This window comes from Accipiter gentilis, chromosome 19 (assembly GCF_929443795.1).
Source record: "Accipiter gentilis chromosome 19, bAccGen1.1, whole genome shotgun sequence".
In the NCBI taxonomy this organism is placed as follows: Eukaryota; Metazoa; Chordata; class Aves; order Accipitriformes; family Accipitridae; genus Astur; species Astur gentilis.
The window spans coordinates 21602810-21624170 of record NC_064898.1 but is presented as its reverse complement, the minus strand read 5'-3'; the positions used below and the strand labels follow the sequence as shown (position 1 = coordinate 21624170).

Below are 21361 nucleotides of genomic sequence, written 5' to 3'. Positions count from 1 at the left end.
TTGTAGACTGGTATAATCTTACCAAAACCAGCAGAGCTGTAGAGAGCTACATGACATGAGAATCTGATTTAAATTTAGCTGGATATGAAACAAAAAAATAATCACGTTTCTTTGTGCCTGCATATTGTTAATAGTGCTAAATAGATCTGGGCAACATTTGTTGTTTTTTCATTGCAAGACTTCAGGCTTTGAATCATTGCAGTTTGAAATCATAAACTGGGTAGCTAAGTTTTTGTGCTGAATTTCCTGGCTATAACAAACTCAAAACAAAGGAAACATAATGATTTCCCTCCAGAGATTCACATTTAGCTAAAATCAAAATCTTTTTCTATAGTCATTATTAGGTGCTGATGAGCACTTCAAACTGTGGTGTTTTCCTGCCAGACCCTAAAAGTGTAATAGTGCTGAATCCATGCAATTTACGTGTAATTTAGTAAACTCTATTCTGAAGTGGTACTCGAGGACAGCTTTGATGACTACGGGTTGGCTGCTGGCTAAACTGCGCAGTCTTAGAAGAGCAGGAAGATCCTTTTCATTGATTACCATTTATCTTAGCGGGAGAACATACTCATAGATGTCTGACAGATGGGGAGTGTATCTGAGTATTTATTTCAAATCTTTATTTACCAATGTTAAATTTTGGAACAATTATTGTAAGGCTCTAGCTTTGGATTTCAAACATTATGAATGTAAACTGATGAGACACGTGTTGTCTTTTCTAGAAAAAAAAAATCATTTTTTGGGGGGAGTCTCAAGAAAATTACACAGAACAAACCAATGTGCATTGCATATGTAATGTCTTGTAATTATATCTTGTCAAAAGCTCAACTTTTTTCTCCTTTATTCTTTAGAAATATGGTAATTGTCCCTTTTCCCTTGTAGTTAATTATAAATTTCAGGAAGAATTAAGTCTGTTAAATCTCTTCTTCCCCCTCCCTTGGTCTCTATGGCAGCAGCAGGAATAGAAGGGAATTTCTTTGATCTCCATTTCTGAGTGACATTTCGTTTCTTCTGAGCATTGACCTTGTTTAGTGCAACTGAAATTTTCAATAGATTTCATTAGATTATAATTTGATGATCTTAGGGAGATGTCTTTATTGAGATTGGTTTTAACTATGAAAGGAGAAGGGTCATTTGTTTCATAAATCTATGAACAGTTCTGTAAACTGAGAAAAGAAAAAGTTGAATTAACTGCTCAGGCAGATACGGTTAGGGCTTAATACTGCTGCACAGCAGTGGAGAGCTGCAGATGGAAGGAAAGGTGGAAGATACTGAACAAGCAAAAGAAAACAAGAGTGCCTGATCCTGGCTCAATTAACGATAGTGCTGCTTAACGGTAGCAGAGCTACACATGCTTAGCAGGTCCCTTCTCTAATATTTGGAGGACCTGCATGGAGGTGGGAAGATAATTTCCTAGTGCCAAGGTGAGCTGCATTTTTATGCATTTCACATAGCTGGAGCTGACCGAATGGATTCTTTGCAAAGTCCAATAGGCCACTAAAAGCAGAAAAGATGTGTCTCTTGGCATGCTTCTTCAATGTAAATATGCGTTTCTTTTGTGTTTTAATCTGTTTGCTACTACCATGCAAATTTCTTTCTACCTCCCTTCACCTGAGGCAAGACTTCTGAAAAATGAGAGGATGTGTGCAGTCAAGGAGAAGGGAATGGTTATTTATGAGTGAATCATTAGGTCAGGGGTATGGCCTGGTATATGATTATATTTTACCCAGTCTGAGACCTCTAGTTGAGATCTACAATTTTCATTTCTCCAGAGAATCATCTGCATCAGAGAAAATAATTTCAAGGATGTGTAGGAGTAGCTAAGTATGTTCCACTGGGTTTGACTTCGGACAACTCCTTTGCTACTGGACACCTCACTCAAGGACTTGTATATATACAATTTGGAAGTCATATTCTTGGCCATTCTAGTGGCTACAAACAGAATCTCACCTGTGACTGCTTTTGATTCTGATCACCAGTATCTTCTCTGAGAAAGAATATTAAGTCAGATCTTAGGGAATGCTGCAGTTCAGTGAGCCCTGAACCTTTGGCAGATAAAATATTCCTAAATATCTTCTCTGGATTTTGTTATATCTTACCACAGAGCTAAGATCTGCCTCCAAGTGTGTCTCCAGCCACAGTCACATTAGGCAATATTTGGCCATCCAAATTTGGTATTGATGCATATATATATATATAAAAATATATATATATGAAAAACCTCTCCCTGCCTATGAGGAAGTGAAAATAAGCTATATGTACTTGCTCTTAAAGCCCTCCAGACATGCTTAGCAGTCACTGTGGTTGATCACACAACACAAAAGAGGAATTTTTCCTTGAAATCTTACCCAGAGCTTGCTGATGTGCAATTGCATCTCTGTCACCTGAAAACCTCTCCTGTGCTGTGCCACAAAGCTTCTAATTCAATATTCAATACGCAGTATTTCCCACTGCAATATTGCAGGGGGCACTGATGCTACTACTCTGCATTACATTAGTGTATCTGCAAGATACATTATACTGATGTTTCTAACCAATGCTAATAGCAGTCATTCATTTCAACACCTGACTGAGAAAAGCACGTAGGAAAAAAGCTTGCTTAAAGGTTGCATGCTAGGAAGGTAGATGTTGTGCACAGACTCTGAAGGGCTTGCAGCCTTGGTTTTGTCTTCTGAAGTTGATGCGTTTCTGTCTCCTGGTTACCTATGGGGTCTGCATTTCTGGATGCTGGATAAACCTATTGGTTTTGGAATTACATGTAACAGCGCCTCCAGAGCAGGAATTGCACTGTCTCCAACTGACTAGGCGGTTAGCATCTCTATCTGACTTTGGTCATCGCTTCATTGCTTCCTGACTGTATTATTGCTATGCAATTTATCAAGGATTTAAAGCATCAACCCAGAAAGCAAGCTGTGACTGATGCTGAATTCAGCAATGAGAATGGAATTATTTTTTTGTGTCCCAAGGTCTCTTTATACAAAAATTACACAAGCTGAAGATCTTACTGCATATTTTGAAGGCTCTGATTGCATGAAGCTGTGATAAAGCCTACGCCTGGATAGCTGTGTCTATCACTCCATTGGAGCTGTCTCAAGGGTGAAGCTTAGTGCAGGAGGCTGGGTATCCTCAAAGAAAGGGAGTAAAACAAGACTGTGGAAATCACTCATTCATAAGTGATGGAGAAACAGCCTCTCTGTTTCCGTTTCAGATGGAAAACTCTTTTATTGGAACATATTCTTCCAAACAGCAAGGCAAGATATATTCTTTTTGCATGCAAATATTAGTAAACATGAAAACTACAGGTAATTCTGTCCTCCCTTGAAGGCTGTCTGAAGAAAGACGATTTCAAATGATGAATTTTCATCACTTTTCAGATTTTTAACTTTCCAGTGTAGTGGTGGACCAGGATCTGCAGTCCTTAAGCCCACCAAACTCCTAGGCTGAGGAAAATGTTAACAATAATAATCAAATGGAATTAATTCCTTCTACAGTCTGCAAATAATTCCCAACATATTTATTCCTATGCTTACTTGTATTGCCTATGCTTGCAGAATACTTTATGTAGTCTTGACCTTTTGGGTAATTTTTTTTTAGTTGGTGTCTCTAGATGTGACATGTTGGACCTTTTGGCTGATTAAAAAACCCCAAAACCCGAGCACTTTTATGAAGAAAAGCATTACCAACAGTTGATATACAACCTTATTTCTTAGAACTATTTCAACTAGGTGAGGGTGTAAGATATAAAAAGTATGAAAAGCATTGGTTTTTACAGAACAATGCAAAAAGTAGTAATCATTCAAATAACACACCAAAAAAAATCCAACCCCAAATCCCTAAAAAGCTGTAGGAGAAAAGTGTTCAGTCCTAGCCCTTGAACTACATGCATTTCTCAGACAATACCAGTGCACTATCATGTTATCAGCCCAGTAATTCAAATACCCAGCTGTGAAAGGCCAAACTCCGCAGGTCACCCTACAGCCAGCCCTTGTGCTGAGAAGTTGGGATCTCTGCAGAAATGGTGTCTACAGGCAATTCCCAGTTACCTCCGTCTTTCTGGCCTTTGAATATGCAGCGTGTGTCTTGTGATTCTGGGCCTTGGGACAGTTTTTGTATAATCTCAAAGTCAAGAATACTTGCAGAGTATTAGCACCTCCTGCTATGAGATCTGGAGCTTTTACTTTGTGGATGTATCCTCTTTAAGAATGTGAGGAGTCTTTTTGAGGAGTCTCATGACAAACGTTATATATGGTTACCTGAGTTTGTAAGATCAGGCTTTTCAATCAGAAAAATGTTTCCTGTCCAAAGCAAATTATCAATTTTCTTGCCTTTATCTTGCCTTGGATTAAAGACTGAAGACATACAATTGTTAAAGGAAGGAAAAAGTAATTACCAATATTTCATGCAGTCTTTTGATCAAAATTCATGTATAGTTTTATTATTTTGATAGGATTACATAGTTTGCTGTTGTGTTCATCCCTTCCTTACAGGAGATAACACACACCCGCAGGATATTGCTGCAGTGATAGTAGTGACTTTTTCAAATCCTTTTAAGCAAGACTTTCTAAACTTTCATTTAAAGGTACAATGCTTCTTGCTTGCTAGCTGTCTTTCTGAATATTCCTTAAAGTTGCCTAAGTGAAAATATAAAAGATAACCAGTTTTCAAGGTTTGGGGAACATGAAACTGAAACTGATATGCATAGTATTTCCTCTTCTTTTTACTTGTAAAAGTATTTAGTATTGCAATGCTTTACAAATGTTTACTTTTTGGAAATAAAGAACAAAGCGCTAATAGTACTTTGTTAAGTTAACGTTCTTAAATCAGACTCAAAATTGAAAATCGTGTGAAGCCTAATCATTAGTGTTTGCAGAAGTTGCTCTCCTTTGCTCTCAGCATGGGGAAAAGAAAAGTGTAATGTAGTTGCTTGCAATATATCTGGTTCAAATGAAAGTAAAAGGAAGGAAGCTTTTTTTTCCACATTATTTTCAGCTTCAGGAACACACATGATTACAAGAGTCCTCCAATTCAAGGAGCTAAATAATAGTTTGACTCTTATGTGAAATGCTGAGAGTAATGGTGGCAGACACCAGAATTTATCCTGAACTTTCCTTCAGGGACTCTGACCCCATCTGCTGTGCAATTCATTCTGATGGGCTCCAAACCTTTGCTAAAATGTAATCGAATCACTGCAAATGCAAGGGAAATTACAGGAAGATCAGCCTGAAGGCCTGATGGTTGCATCTTGCACTGCCATGTGGAACATTAGACTTCAAATTAACCCCTCACTCTTTTGGTTCTGCAAAGTTTCAGGGAACTGCAGGACTCTTGGGTACTTGCTCCGTGTCCTCCAGGGGCCAATCTGGGGAGTAAGCAGAGCGTTCTGCTCAGCAAAGAAACACCCTGAACATTTGGGAGAGGCTTACTCCTCCTGGAAAATCACCCCGGGGTGGTTCAGGCTGCACCTATCACTGGTTCAAAGAGGACATAATGGAAAAATGCAGCCTGTCATGAAGTGGGGGGGGGGAAGAGCCAATCTCTGCCTAAAGCTCCACTGCTGTTCTCTGAATGCTCCAGGGGGGAGGAAAGCCAGATGGCACACACTTGGGGTTCAGAGTGGATGAAGGATACGTTCACCCACGTAACTGAGAACTTCAAGGCAAAATTAATGGATAACTGTTGAGGCCTTTTTGGTCCTGCGAACTGCAGATTACTATCCCTACATGACAGTGGAAAATGACTTTGTGAGGTGTAATGCATACTAGCAAACTCCTAGATGCTCCATCTGGAATGGAGTCCATTGTGCCTAGCGGTTGCAGCACATACTGTGTTGTGTATAATGCCATTTTCACTTATTTGCAGCAGAGCCATGGCAGATGCCCATCCCACAAATGCTCAGTCGAAACACCTGCCTGGATACCCATTCAGCACTCTACCGTAAGTTTGAGCCTTTTAATACAAAGATTTGAGAGACTGAATGGTAAGTCTCTGTGTTTGGAGCAGCCCCGTCGGGTGAAATTTCCATACTCGGTGCATTTGAGAAAGAACAGAAACGAGTCCTGAGGCCAGACCAAACTCCTTGGGAAGCCTGAGCTGTTGAAATGTTGGATAGTGGCTTAGCAGGGCTTCTCCAGAAATTTAGGCTTTTCGGGAGTTTAATTCATTCCACATGGAGCAATGGGGATCAGTGGCAAGCGTGGTATGGGTGGTGGTGGTGTCCAGCCCAGAGGACTGTGGAGTTGCTGTTGATTGCTATAACTCTGGACTCCAGCTGAGGGTGATGACTGGGAGCCTCCTTGTTTTGCCTGGTCACGGGCACAGTTTGTGGGAATTCATTCATAAGCTGCTGCAGGGTCTGCCAGAAACGGCTGACGTTTAAAGCACCAGGCTGTCCCCAGTCCCAGGTGGTGACACGAGGAAGCGGAGACGCTTCTTTTCTTTTCCACGTTCTTACGGAAGAAAGAAAGACTGACGATTCCAAGTGCTTTACGGACTAATAAGTGGGAAAATTTGCCCAGTGTAGGTAACAACAACTTTTGGGATGATGGGCAGTGAGTGAACTTTAGTCTGCTGGGTTTATAGGAAATGACCTTTGTAAGTGTTTTCCTCCTCCTGCCAATTAGATGACTTCCGTGAGATTTGCCTTTAACTATCAAAGACACAGTAATATTTGAAGAGAAAAAAGAAACTGCGGTCAAGTTGACACTGCATTGATTTATATCTTGCCTGAACATACATTGTAGATAGAGCCAAATCCTTGGATGCTGGAAGTTAGAGGGCTGACTAATAGAGCTACGATGATTTATCTCAGCTGAGGAGTTGGCAGGATTTAGTTGACATTTTCTTTGGCTCTGGACCACAGCATGATGTTGGTCCACAGCTATCAACTTGTCACCTTTTATGAGTAGATGAATGTAGAACAAATTCAAGTTTTCGCTCTCCCTCAGTCGCTCACTAATCTTGCAAGTGATTGTAAACCCTGTGGTTTTGGTTGTCCTTACAATATATTCAAATGAATTATATCATTGTTGATCTGTACTAAAATAGACCCACTTAAAAGTATTGATAGAACAGTTGAGCTGAACAGGTTTTTACCAGGTGAGGTTCTAGCCCAGTAACTAATTAGTAACTCTTCTTAATTATTAGTTTCCATTCTCAAAGGCTTTGGATTGACTTTGTGATGCGGTCTTGGTTTTTGTTTATATTGAGAGGGTCGCAGCATGAGCACAAGTATGGTAGTGTGGTGCTTTGAGAAATGGAAATGTACTGGCCATTCGTAGTAAGGCAGGAGCAGTTGCACTCAATTTCCACTAACACCAAGACCTGACTTTTCACACAGTGGCTTTAAATGGTTTGGGTATTTTTTAGGATATTTGTTTCTTAAACCATCAAAAATAAGAGCATGTAGCTTGAGTGTTCTTTGTCTGTTTTTACACCAGACGTGTGCATGCATAGGTAATATTCATAGACCTGCTGTCTTGCAAATTTCTATATTGCCACAAAAGATGAAAAACTGAGGACTGAGCTTTGTTGCCTTTGTTAGCACTAGAAATGGTGTAAGATCAGAATAATTCCAAGAAGTGTTATTTTTAAACTGTTAGAGTGGAAACTGGTTCTGGGACCAATACTAGTTAATATCTTAATTGATAACATGGACAGTGGGATCGACTGCACTCTCAGCAAATTTGCAGATGACACCAAGCTGAGTGGTGTGGTTGATATGCTAGAGGGAAGGGATGCCATCCAGAAGGACCTTCAGAGGTTTGATTAGTGTACCCGTGCGAATATCACGAAGTTCAGCAAGGCCATGTGCAAGGTCCTGTGCGTGGGTCAAGAGAATCACCAGTATTAGTACAGACTAGGGGATGAAGGGATTGAGAACAGCCCTGAGAAGGACTTGGGGATACTGGTGGATAAAAAATTGGATGTGACCCAGCAATGTGCACTCACAGCCCAGAAAGCCAACCGTGCCCTGGGCTGCATCAGAAGAAGCGTTAGCAGCAGGTCAAGGGAGGGGATTCTGCCCCTCTGCTCCGCTCTGGTGAGACCCCACCTGCAGTTCTGCATCCAGCTCTGGGGTCCTCAGCATGGGAAAGACATGGACCTGTTGGAGTGGGTCCGGAGGAGGGACACAAAGATGATCAGAGGGGTGGAACACCTCTGCTGTGAGGAAAGGCTGAGAGAGTTGGGGTTGTTCAGCCTGGAGGAGAGAAGGCTCTGGGGAGACCTTATTGCAGCCTTCCAGTACTTAAGGGGGGCTTATAAGAAAGATGGTGACAAACTTTTTAGTAAGGTCTGTTGTGGTAGGACAAGGGGTAACATTTTTAAACTGAAAGAGGGTACGTTTAGATTGGACATCAGGAAGAAATTTTTTACGATGAGGGTGGTGAGACACTGGAACACGTTTCCCAGAGAGGATGTGGCTGCCCCATCCCTGGAAGTGTTCAAAGCCAGGTTAGATGGGGCTTTGAGAAACCTGGTCTAGTGAAAAATGTCCCTGGCATGGCAGAGAGGGGTTGGACTAGATGATCTTTAAAGGCCTTTTCCAACTCAAACCGTTCTGAGTCTATGAAAAAACCCCAACTACTATTAGAATACAGTTCAATCATTCACTTAGTTGCCTTTTTTTAAAAAAATTTTATTGTAGAGTACAACATGTGGTTCTTGACTTAATTGCATACTTGGAGCTTGCTTCCATCTATATTTTGCTTGATTATAAAAGTTGAATGGAGTGAAGGAGCTCAGCACACTACCCCACAAATATGTTGTTATTCCCAAGTACCTCCTGCTTCTTTTTTATGAAACCATTTTCTATGCAGCCAAACAGATTTTTCTGTCTAGCTTATCTGTATCAGATATTTATAAGCATTTCTTACCATACTTCAGTAGATTTCTTTTCTTGGGAGACTAATGCAGACAGTTGGAGAAAATTAAATCAGACAGAAATGAACTTCTAGGTGGTCAATGTTTTTCGCCATGTGATTTCAAAAGTGTTTTTTAACTGCCTTGATTTTATCAGAGAAGAATATCTGCGAAATGTCAACATTTTGATAGAAAGCTGATTAATGAAATGAAAATTTCCAGTGATGCATCAAAGCATAATACCTGCTATGAAAGGCTTGCAAGATCAGAAATGAAAAAACCAGAGATCTGGCCAGTTGTGACAACTCCATTATATGACCATAGTGTCTGTAGGGATGCCTCTCAACAGCAGTATAGGCAACAGTGTCAAATAATGAAGGAAAACCAAACTGGTAGAAAGGGTATCCTCTTCCATCAATTTTGCTGCCTATGTCACTCAGGATGGCATAAGTCTGGGCTAGGCTTTTCTCTCCTTTTTCAGCATTTTTATAAAAAAAAGCACTGTGTCGTCTCTTGGGAGCTCCTTTCCTATCTGATGCAAGAACCGGGAGATCTGGCAGCATTGCTGTTATGTAACAGTCTGACTTTTGCAGTCCCTAATTTACCATCCTTTTTGAATTTGCTGATGATTCTTGCAATTAAGATTCTCGATTCTGTTTGGCAACTCACCATCTGCAAAAGAGGGCATAAGTGAACACTGCCTTTCTGTGCCTTCGCAATGTCCTTAATTAGATTCATTTCAAGTCTGAGGGTTTTAATCAAGGGAATTACCTAAGGGTGGCTTTGTCTGCACTTGCACTTTTAGTCATGTCTTCCGAAGGATTTGTAGTGTTTGATTATAAAATACTCCAAAAGGAGTTCACTGCGCTGCTCTTTAGCATACTAAACCTTCCTATCGCTGGGGTTGCTTGCTAGCTAGATCCATTATGCAAAGATAATGAAGTATCACAGGATGCACCTGTTTTGCAAAAACATTTGGGGTTGTCTTTTCTTCTGGCCCTGTTGAGAGCTTTTCTCGTATTTGGCATTCAGCACAAACATTCACCTTATCTCACCCTGCAGCATTAGTAGGATCCCTCTGCTGTTCCCCGCTGCAGTCTCGGCAGAGCTCCTTGGCCCACTGTCCTAGTCCCCTTCCACCGAAATATTCCCTTTTGGGGAGTCATCTGCCACGGAGAGGCAGCACGAGAGAGTGGTAAAGGGTGTGTGGGCACAAAAGGCAATAGGTTTGGTGCGTGCCCTGAGCAGAGCCTCGTTCAGCGTCAGCTGTCCCCTCCATGTGAAGAAGGAGACAGTGACTTTAAGGGTAGGGGAACCTGAACAAGGGTCCTCGCAGGGGAAATGCAGCAGCCGTGCACGCTGCGGTAGCTCGCGGGCTGCAGATTTACACTGGTGCTACATTCTCGTGGAAATTTAGTGCAAGTTTTGGCTGCCAGCCTGCTTGGCAGCTGAGCCCTCAGTCTTTCTGCCCCTCGGTTTACCTGTACCCATAACACAAGGAGAGCAAAGGTGACTCCTTTTTGAACCTGCATGCATGTGCAGGATGTCCTTGCTCTATTTAGGTGGGATAGATCAGTGCATGGAGGATAAAGTTACTCTGGCTTTCTCTTTTCCCAGTTTATTTGGAACACTGGAGGGACAGGAATGCACTAATGCCCTGCACAATGTCTGAATTTAGCCTGGTCTGGGAGTTATCCCGTAAACGTTCCTGTTCAAACTAATCAAAGTTTTGTATTCAGACTCGCTTCACAGGAGTTATTTTAAAGAACTTCATACTTTTGGAAAATGCCTGTGTGTTAGTTCTGGTGGCTGTGCTCTATGTAAAGAACGTTCTGACACGATACTGTACAATGGAGCCAAGCAGAAACAGACCGAAACATGCATATTCTGCTTTATTTTAAGGCTGTGAGCCTGGAAGAATCATTTCTGAAATGAATCTTGCTCTCTTTAAACACAAAGCAAATAAATGGCTCTGCTTGGCTAGACTCGGCTCTCTCCCAGGACTTTGCGTTGTGCCTCGTAACGATGTCCCCTCCTCTCCTGGGTAGATGTGCTCCATAAAACAAACAAACAGCTCTGCACTCCAGAAAGTACCTTTTGCAGGGGCTTTCTCTCTCTCAGCTTTAAGTCTTTTTCTATTAAAACCCTCTTGGCTAATAAATTCCACAGACAATCCGGGTGGTGGGGAATGTTTTTTGTGGCTAACGTGAAATATTTGAAAACTGCGCTATTAATACAACGCTCTGTTCTTCTATCTTTTGCCTCGGTGCTGGAAATGGAAATGGTAATGGAAAATTTTGAGTGCTAAAACTCAGCTTTATTTTAAAGGAGGTATTAAAGTAATACCATGCATGTTTCTGCTGGGTCACTATATTCCTGCAGATCTTCTTTATTCCAAGATTTCCTGTAGCCCTCCTTGCCCAGTGCTCAAGGCAGTTTACCATCCACCTCTTTACTGTTTAAAAAGCCTGTCTGTACCCTGCACTGCTGAGTCCGTCACCAACTGCCAGCTATGAAGCTGCTTTTTAAAATAACCACTTGAATCCCTCTTCCCCTTGGATAGCCCTCCGATGCGTCCTTCTCATTTCCACCGCCCCTCCCCAGCTTTCCCTGGGGAAAAACATGCTGTTCCTATTGTTGTTGGCTGTAGCTCGAGGTGCTGAAGAGTCATGACATCTCTCCTGTAATCTGATTTACGGATTCAGTGGGGAAGGTTCCAGCTAGACTAAGGTAGTGTTGGATTAGCAGCAAACCGCAGCACATCCCAGCAGGGCAGCAAATGCTTCATGCTTGGGTAGATAGAGGCAGACGCTAGCAGAGTATGTGTTAACAGAAGGGTTCGGGAGCAAATTTTGAGAGAAATAGGGCAAAAGAAGCCATTTACTCCTCTACTTCACCAAAGAGTAGGGAAAAAAGGGGAGAGAAGGGTTTTTTTTAAAAATGGTAATAGCCCCCCTGACAATGAAATATGTATACTTAATTTATGACATACGTCGTCCTTCCTCCCATTTCGGTTCATGTGATCCCAGTGAAACAAGGGAAGGGTTTCACAGTTTGAAAACAAGCTCAGAAACCTTTAAGGTAAGGTGATAATTCATTTTAAAAAAAATACTATGATGAACATTAAGCTGTACAAAACTATTATTTGCAGATTGACCCACATAGCTGCTTGACATCATCATCAGGAAACATTTTGCATGAGTAGTTTACAATGAGTAATCTCATTAAGCACATATTATGTAGAGGACATTTGCTGTCTTTATTGCTTTATTTGTTTTATGGAAGGCACCAGAATGTTTCTACAGCAGTCCCAGTCACAGAAGTGTAGCAGTGCGTAAATTAGAACAAAATATTTCTAACCTGGTTATAGAAATTTTCTTTAAGCTGAAACCTGGCATTGATCTTTACGACAACAATTACTTAAAGGTAAACTTTTATAGAGAAACAATTTTAGATTTAACTACTTAAAGTCATTGCAACTCATTAGATTTATGAGCAAAAAAAAAAAAAAAAAAAAGTAAACAAAACTTAATACTCTTCTGGACACTATTTTAAAATTCTGTTTTATGTGCTGATTTAGCCAGGCAACATTTTGACAGTGTCACTGAAGATTAAAAACAGTGTGCACATCCAAATTCTCCAGTATGTATTATTTATTATTCCCAGAGGAAAAGCACTATTGGAGTATAGTCTTTCTGATAACATGTACATAGCTTGAGTGTTATATCCCCAGGATGTTGCTACCCAAAAGCCATGGTTTCCTGGCATGGGAAATTCCATGCTAAGGTCAAACGCGAGCAATTCAAACATTCTGAGTTTATGGTGATATACACAAGAGCAAAGTTAACTCCACTCTTTATTTACACCCTGCAGTAACCCGCAAATATGATTAATATGACTGCTTAGAAGTATTTCCAGTCCCCAGTAAGGTGAGCTAAATTGTTTTCATTATTTTTCTCTTAGATGTGCTGCAGCATAAGTGGAGGCAGTGATTTAATTTTTTTAGGAAATCAAACATGTTCATCATATAAAATTAAAAAAGTGTATGTGTACATAACCAACAGGTGAAGCGGGGCTCAAGTGGAAGCATAGGACTTGTGACTCATGGTTCAGTAACTCATGCCACGATGATATCTGGAAACTACATGTTAGCAAGGAGCTTCATTGTGCCTGGCACTGTAAAAATCTGTAGAAGAAACTTGTGGCTGAAGCAGTTGTGGAAGACAAAGGGTAGGAACTTTGCCTTGTGTTTGATAGAGGTGCTGAAAGTGAAATTCATCTATCCAGGTTTATGTCGTTGGAGAGCTATAAACACTTTTGAGGTGCAGTTCACCTTTAGACTGGTCTTTAAAGTATGAATGGGGCTATGGAAGGGTGTGTTTCTCTTGACTAATGATAAAGGAGACCGAGACAACCAGCTCTGATACAGGCGTCTGATCGGAAGATGTATCCCACGCCAGGGGATCTTCTCAGTGTTGCACAAGTCTGTGGCACAGCGGTGACCTACATCAGAGACTCAGCTACGAGACTTGCCTTCTAGGCTACCCCAAAAAGCAGTTTATTATAGCTGTCCCTTTACAGATAGGTGGAGCTGCCACTGACTTCCAGGCAAAATGCAAATGAACACAGGATTGGATCCACGCACTGCCCAAGACACAGAGGTATTACAGCATCTCGCATAACCTTGTATTATACCAACCACCTTTTTCCTTAATACCTTGGAAAAAAAATCTATTTAACCATAAGGACCATATGTTTTAGTGGCATTTTCATTTGTACTTTTAGATTGCAAGTCCTGTTATTCATTCAGTACATACATACTGTATAATGTCATTTACACTTACAGGGCTATAGAAACCAAAAGGTCTCTCTTTATCACATAAATGGCTGTGAATAGCTGTCTTAGTGAATGTGTTCTCCAAAGATTTATCCCTGAAAAGTTCTGAATGTCTCCTGTGAAGTGCCTGGGGGACCTTCCTTCGACCCTGTTGGTATCACTCATATGCCACTATAAATGAGCATGGGAATCCTGCCCTGGGACTGGGGCAGCCGATATGTCAGGGACGTATTGCACAGGCATTTCTGAAGAAACTTATATAAAAAGCTTCTTCAAAGGCTGATAAAAATTAGTCTTCCCTGCAGAATACTCATTTCTCTGCTGTTTGGGACTTTTTTTTACAGATGGGAACAGTCATGCAAATTAGGGTTTGTTTGCTTTGTTTGTTTGTTTTGGGTGCTCTAAGGAAGCAAGAAATATAAATGGGAAAGTGCCTGTAAGCCATATAATTAATAAACTGTTATGTGTCGCAGGAAGACTATGAATTATAGGTCTAAATATCCTGTGTTTTCAGGGCTTTGAAAACTAGAGCTTCAGCTGTCCATGAAAACAGACCTAAGTTGTATCAACCTTCCTGGGATTTGAGTCTTGCCAAAACCCAAAGGTGCTAGCTCAGCCCTGTTTGTTGATGACTCTTGCAGTCCAAATGAAGCTTGTGTATACATCTCTAGGGGTCAGAGTCCCTCTGTGAATTTTTCTGGATGGGTATCTGCCTTTTTTTGCGTCAAGTATCACCATCTTATGTGAATTCATAGGGATAAATATTTGTTTCAATTGCTTAGCATGAATTATGGATTCAAATGCATCCTATCAGTCATTCCAACAGTACTTCTTCATCTGACCCACAGTAGGTCCATCTCTTCTCTCTTACCTTGAATACTTTACTGTGTTTCCTTAGCATCTGAGCATCTCAAGGTATTAATTTGTTGTCACAAGACCCTTGTGAAGAAGTTGGGAAAAGTTGCTATCCCCATTTTACAAACAACGGGGAGGAGCAGAGAGGTGGAAAACACGACTACATTGTGTAGAAATACACCGAGCATGTCAGTTCTGGAACGAGTGCTGCACCCAGGGTAATTATTAACCCAATTAACCCATGATAAAGCTAGTAGTCCAAGCATGGTACCACATCTTTGTATTTTACGGTGCCGTACAACCGGTCAGCTCTTGAAACAACCCTGGGGCTTTGTAACAAAGCAGTGGATGACAGGACAGGACATTATTCTTTTGTGGAAAGAGAAGGGACATTTTTACAAATACTCACCATCATCGGTGATGGAGTTACTTTAGGAGAGGTTTTTCGTATGTTATTTTGGCAGCCCAGGCCACCCCTTTGCTCAGTTATTTACCTTCAGTTTGTGAGCTGTGCTCTAGCTGTAGAGCAACGGGACAACCAGAGTGTGTAGGAGCCGTCAGATCCACAATCTGCTCTGCCGTCGCTGTCTTTGCCGAGAGCTGAGTTCCAGGGGAAGCTACATTTAGAGGCTATGCATTCTGTATTCCTCTGAATTGTTTATAATGTATGGTGGAAACATCTAAAATAGGATGCTGTATAATTAAAGAAAAAGCAAAACCACAGAAAAGCTGAAGCTTTTCCTCCCACAAATGCGTACTATGTATATGTATTTTTATACAGACACTTCAGTACGTCCTTTGTGCCTCTGGCACCAGCTCCTGAGCTTACCCCAGTTGTACTGATCTCTGCTGCATAAATAACTCTCTGGCCCTGTCTCCAGCTAATCTAAACCTGTTGGTGTTCAGCTCCTATCTTTATTTGCTGTGCCACATGCCTCTCAATCTGACTGCTGTGGTACTCCCTTTGCTGTCACGGTTGTGGGATTTCCTGAGTGAAGGCTGGGTCTTGAATTTTTTGGGGGATGGAAGGAGAGCTAAGGGAGTGCTCTTCCTTATTTTGGTGCTCTCCTTTCACCCACAGAATAGCTCTCACATTTTCTTCTTCCCTGCTGTGTCCTTACTTCTGAGGTGCTTAAGAGGGATATTCGTATTTGGATAATCATTTACTGTTTTTAAACCATTTAACATTGTGGAATAGGAAATCAGAAAAAAACAGTCATGAGTGAAGAGCAGTGATTTCCAACACTGGATAGCCACCTAGGAATATTTAAATGTCATGACAGTAGCAGAATGGCAATACTGCGTTGAAGGACAGGGAATAAACCTTGCGAGATTGAACCCAGTCATCTGTTGTTACAGGAGACACTATCATGTAAAACCTCACTTAAGGATTTGGAAATGATTCAGTGTCACACACTGCTTCTAACCTCCGCTGTCATCCTCTGTTGGTTTCTGCTACTGCATAAATGTGATAGATAAAGCACGAAACACAAAAAGCCACTAATTAAAGATTAGTCTCAATGAATCACTCACCTGAGAATTTGTCGTCTACCTGGATTTGCCCCTTTACCGTAAAGCAGAATTGCACATCCTGATCTGTTGCATCTCTGCACGGTGGAGCCTTCGATTCTAAGCTCGGTCCAGGCCTGCCTGCTAACAAGCCAATTTGGGTCACATTTGACATTAGCAGACTGAGTGTCTTTAGATGGTTCATAAAACTTTAGACTGGCCGTAGCAGATAGAACAAAAGTCCCAAAGGACTCTGCAGCGGATAGAATTCCATGGTTGATGCTTAGAGATAAAGTGTGGTAAGACGTCAAGTAGAGAGCGATATTTCCCTCAGAATATCTTTCCCTCTTCCAGCAATCAGGAGTTTAGAGGCTTCTAAAGTTTGAGGTTATGGATGGGCAGTTACTTATGATAGACCAGAACTCATTACAATCAGAATTAGATAAGTGGAACAAAATTCTGCTGTCAGATACGGTAAAGTAAATCTAGATTTGCACCAGCGTAACAGGGCAGGGTTTGGTTGCTCATTCTCACTCTTGCTAGTAAAAGTGATTAAACCTTGAAAGTTTGAATCCTCTCCTGGATTTATTTTTTTTTTAATAAAGAATTGTTTGATAATAAAATCTTGGCATTTACTTTATCAAGTCTTAACTGTAGTAAAGAAATTTTTACTTATCGGGTATATGCTTATCAGTTTTCTAGTGTAATACATAGGCTTATTCTACTCAAATATAATCTGATCAGCTGTGCATTTTCTCCCCCTTTAGATATTTGCATGAAGAGTGCTTTTAGAGATTTAAGGGGTGATTTAAACAATGATTTTTTTTCAGCTCTCTTTCATGAAATTCAAATTGCCATTAACTTTCTGCAACATCAGTTCTATGGAAACTCAGCATCCTCTACAGTAAAAAATGACTTTGAGCAGATCTTTCCATTTTTCTCATTTATTTTCTGTTGGGTTTTGTGTATTATTTGTTACATTGTCATTGATAGGAAGTTGTGGAGCTCTTGTAAAGTTATTCGTAGTCTTTCATTTCCAATTAACAGTAGGTCCTTGTATAAGACCTTCTTTTGTTTCAGTGAAATCAATGACAAAATTGATTTTGAAATGAAAGTAGAAGGGTCTTCTCAGTTTATCACCTCTGAAAATGAAAAAATTTTAATTAGGTTTGTGGATTCATAGCATTCACAGTAGTAGTTTAGCATATTGCATGTTTATTGGGTTCTTAGATGTGCTTAACTGCTGTTAAGCAGTAAACTCCCAGAAAAGGGAGCTTATTAAATGGTCTATTTACTAAACCAAGCTTGACATCTTTATTCATTCACATCTGATTATTTTACTACCTCCAAATGGTATTTTGGACATGGAGGTTGGATACTATTTTTTCTTTTTGACTTTGCTTAGTAGTGATAATCTACAGAATCCCTACAGCTTTGTGGGAGAATGAGTTGTTTTGTGTTGCGGTTCACAATTCTGTTAATTGTCAGCTAATTTCTGAGTCCTTATTACTGGTGAATTTACATAAAATGCACAGCATCATGGCTGATCTGAGGCAGAATCAGACTGGGAAAAAGGGTCTATGACTTCTTCCAAAAGAGTTTCTGATTCCTGCCTTGCTCCCAATGCACCCTAAGAAAAATCATCATCAGTCCCTTGGTTTCACCCAGGTAGATATACAAACACTTGCTGCTTTCCTAAATTTCTTTGAGATCTATTAATGCGTACAGTACTGCATAACGGTGTGGTATGTTTTCCGATTCCACATTTAATTTTCCCGGGTCAGCGTTACAGCCTTTTTGTCTTGAAACTGAGGATGAAAGGGAAACTTATTGAAAGGCACATACTTTATTGTATTACAGAGCACCTGATTTTTTTTTTTAATTTTTTTTTTGGCAAGACAGGAGGTAGGAAAACAGCTTGTTATTTGGGAGATTCAGTTTTCAGGTGCAAAATCAAAACATTGGCATAATAACATATTTTATAATCTAATTTTAAAAAAGACAATGTTTCAGGAATCTATGCATCATAGATACAGGTTGAAGCTCTCAATATTCAAGGTGGTTTAAAATTCTCTCTTTTTTTTTTTTAAATTACATGGCTCAAAAGCATTGAAAAGTAAATGTTAGTTGCTTTTTAACAGATGTTCCATAGTCTTTTATTCAGTCTTTTATTCAGTTGCTTACTACTGCAATCTTTATATCTTTGTTCTTATTTTTTTCTGTTTAGTCATCACTGACTAAAGAAACTGTCACACCTGCAGAAGCCTCAAATTTATCTTGCTTTCTGAACAGGAACCAGAACACCCCAACTGTCATGAAATTGAAAAGGTTGGCTAATAACAAATAGCTCCTTGTTCTTGCTGCAATCCTCCAAGCGGGACGAGCTACCATGAAACTCCCTCTCTAGCTGCCAGTCTAGCAGACAGGGATGCATCACAGGACTACAAAGCCCTGGATCCACATAAGCAATTTAGTGGCTGAAATGTGGCTTAGACAAAATTTAAGTTTCCAAGTCCAAGTAGGCAATGCAGAAAGCCCATGCCCGTTCCCATCTCTCCCTGCTTAGACGTCTCCAAGATTTCGGGCAGCAGAGTTTTCAGAAGTACGTTTCCCACCCTTTGTGCTGAAGCTTCCTTCGTTTCTCCACACGCTACTGGCCACCTTTCGCAGGTAGGTTGGAGACTTTTCCGTCTGAACCTTATTTGTTGCTGCTGGTCATCGCGTTCTCCTGGGAGGTGGAAGTGTGGATTTGACCTCCAGAGTGAAGCTTCTGCTGAACTTTGAACTTCGGTTCACAAAAATGCAATGATACTGAGAGCGTCTCATCCTCCATCCATCTTTTGAGGGGAAAGAATGAGGCGATCTTCTCTACCCAAAGGGGCAATTTAGGCATGTAAGTCAGTAAGGTTGGGGGCTTTAGGCAATGTATTATAGTCTCTTTTAGTGCACAGGTCAGGCAGGCACCTGCAGTAGGAGACAGGGAATTTCAGAAATATCCTTTATCTCTCTTCTTACCAGCATTCCCCCCTGCTTCTAGCCAACATGCTACTTTTCTGAATTTTATTATTAGTAATTTTCACGAACTGCCTTGCAGGATCCAGTACGTAAAGGCCAGATCAAGGAGCTCTTAGTGTCACCATGCTTTATGCATCTGCAGCTAATTTCATTGTGCTCTTCTCAAAGTGTGGCAGAAATGTTGATGACAATATGCAGTGTCACCTTACAGGCACCAGAACCCCCCTAATGTAGTGACTTTATTCAAAATGGAGCCCAGAGAGACACTGGAAAGTAGATTCAGTGATTCCACTGAAAATTACTTAGATTTTTACTTAAGTCCAGAGTAGTGTCACATCAACATGACGGAGCATCTGTAAGCAAATAGTGTGTAGTGATAGTTGGAGAAGTGTTGTGGGAATTTTTTTATTCTGTTTTTGGAAGAATGTAATAAAATGGTACACAGAGGTAATGCTTATGGACTGAAGTTGCCATTTTTTTTTCTGAATGTACTTGCTAGGTTTTCTTTTGAGATACATTACGTACAAAAATGAGGAGCAAACTCCGCCTGCAACTACAAACTGGGTGAGCAGCAAGAAACTGAGTCGTGACGGTGCCTAATGCCTATCAGTCCAGTGCAAAGCTGCAGGACCTTTGCCTAAGTCTTTGCAGATGGACATTTCTATGCTAATTTGAGGAAGGAAAGAGTCAGGAGCTACATTAGTTAAATTGCATTGCTTAGTCAAATCAATGCAGAATAGTTAGAAAAGCTAGGTAATTTAAAATAATTTGGGAGGCCAGCAAACTCTTAACATGGAATTTAACTGAACTCTAGCTCAGTTACTTTCTACTTTCTAAGTATAGTACTATACATTGGCAAAAATAGTCTGTCTTATACTGACTGATCCTCTCTTCATTTGACAGATTGGCTGTGAGGAAAGATTTAGGTGTCACTGTGAGGAGTTCATGAATTAGATTTCAATTCCTTATAAAATAATTGAATAAATACCCGGAGATGAAATCAGTAAAATCTAGAGGGTAATAGGAGTTTGAGTAAACAAGCAGCATGATTTTTATAGAGAACAAATCATGCAAGACACACTTAATTGCTTGTTTTGATAGAATTACTAAATTATTAGCTGCTGCTTATATTTTTTAGAGATAGACTTTCAAAAACATCAAGAGCAGTTAGGTGGCCAACTCCTGCTGATTTGAAGAGCTTGCTACATTATCTCCTGAAGTTTTAAAGAAAAGTTCATGTTAATTGGCTTGGAGTTTAGTCTTGTTATATGACTCTTTAGACCCCCAGGAGTGACTGTGCCCAGATGGATATATACTGAGCTGTGAAAGGATGCTGGCACTGCTTCCAGAACCAATATGATATGCAGACTTGCTTTATATTTTCATTAATGACTGAGAAGTTAGGCTCAAAGCAGCATGCCAATGAAATGTAAAGGCCAAAAATTCAGTAAGCCATGAGCATTAATATGATAAAATGGTACTGTAGAACAAAGACTCCCTCCAAAATACCTCGTCAATCCCCCTGCAAAACAAAAGCCAAAAACTAAAGTAGAACTTTTCATGAGAACAACAGATCTTAAAAACTTTTGGTTGGCAATTCCAGATACCACCTGGAGAAAAAAGAGAGATATGACAACTCTTTCGACAAACAGTGGTGCTCCGAAAATGCTACATTATCCTGAATATTTTTCTGAGTTCTTTCAAATCATCTAGTTACTCTGTGGACTGAAGCAAATTTAGGGATCACTAATGGAGATAGATCAGAGAAAGAATATAGTAGCACTCACATCTAATAACACACCCTTCTAAAACAGATCTTTTCTGCCGGGAGATTGATGAGAAGCCAGTAATTTGGACCAATAAGTGCAAATCAGTTAGCTCATTTCACCTGTTAGAACTCCTTGGAACTAAGTATGGGCACTTTTTCTGCCACTGTACAATTGGAAGCTCTCTGAAGTTGGCATACATTAAATCTGTTCCACTGGAGAAAAGCTGAATCATAGTGGATATTTTCAAGAGGAATCTAAAAGGAAGGGAGATAGCGCAGCTAAAGGAAATGGCAGGAAGCAATATTTGGCCGAAGCTAACAATATCTGATTCAAAACAGATGTCCTCAGACAGCCAGTGGTCAAGACTGAGGTAGAGATGAAAAGAAAAAAGACAGGAGGTGGTTCTGGGATGTTCTGTGGGGGAGCTGGAAATGTATGGCTTGAACTGGGACCAATCAATCAGATATACTTACAGTGGGAATGGGTTGGAGAAAATAGGAAGCCCTTGAATGATGAG

The 21361-nt window shown here is 40.4% G+C and overlaps 1 protein-coding gene across 15 annotated transcripts in view; it reads left to right on the top strand.

Annotated features, from left to right (window-relative positions):
* The window catches only part of DLG2 (discs large MAGUK scaffold protein 2), a 1018327-nt gene that overhangs the window by 156163 nt on the left and 840803 nt on the right, over positions 1-21361 (top strand). For 2 of the 15 annotated variants that reach the window (XM_049823426.1, XM_049823422.1), the window contains exon 5: positions 5860-5934. The exons of 12 other annotated variants lie outside the window; for them this stretch is intronic. In XM_049823426.1, coding sequence (XP_049679383.1) covers positions 5860-5934 — 75 coding nt within the window. The remainder of the gene's footprint in view (positions 1-5859; positions 5935-21361) is intronic. One more of the 15 variants, XM_049823423.1, reaches the window with a different exon arrangement.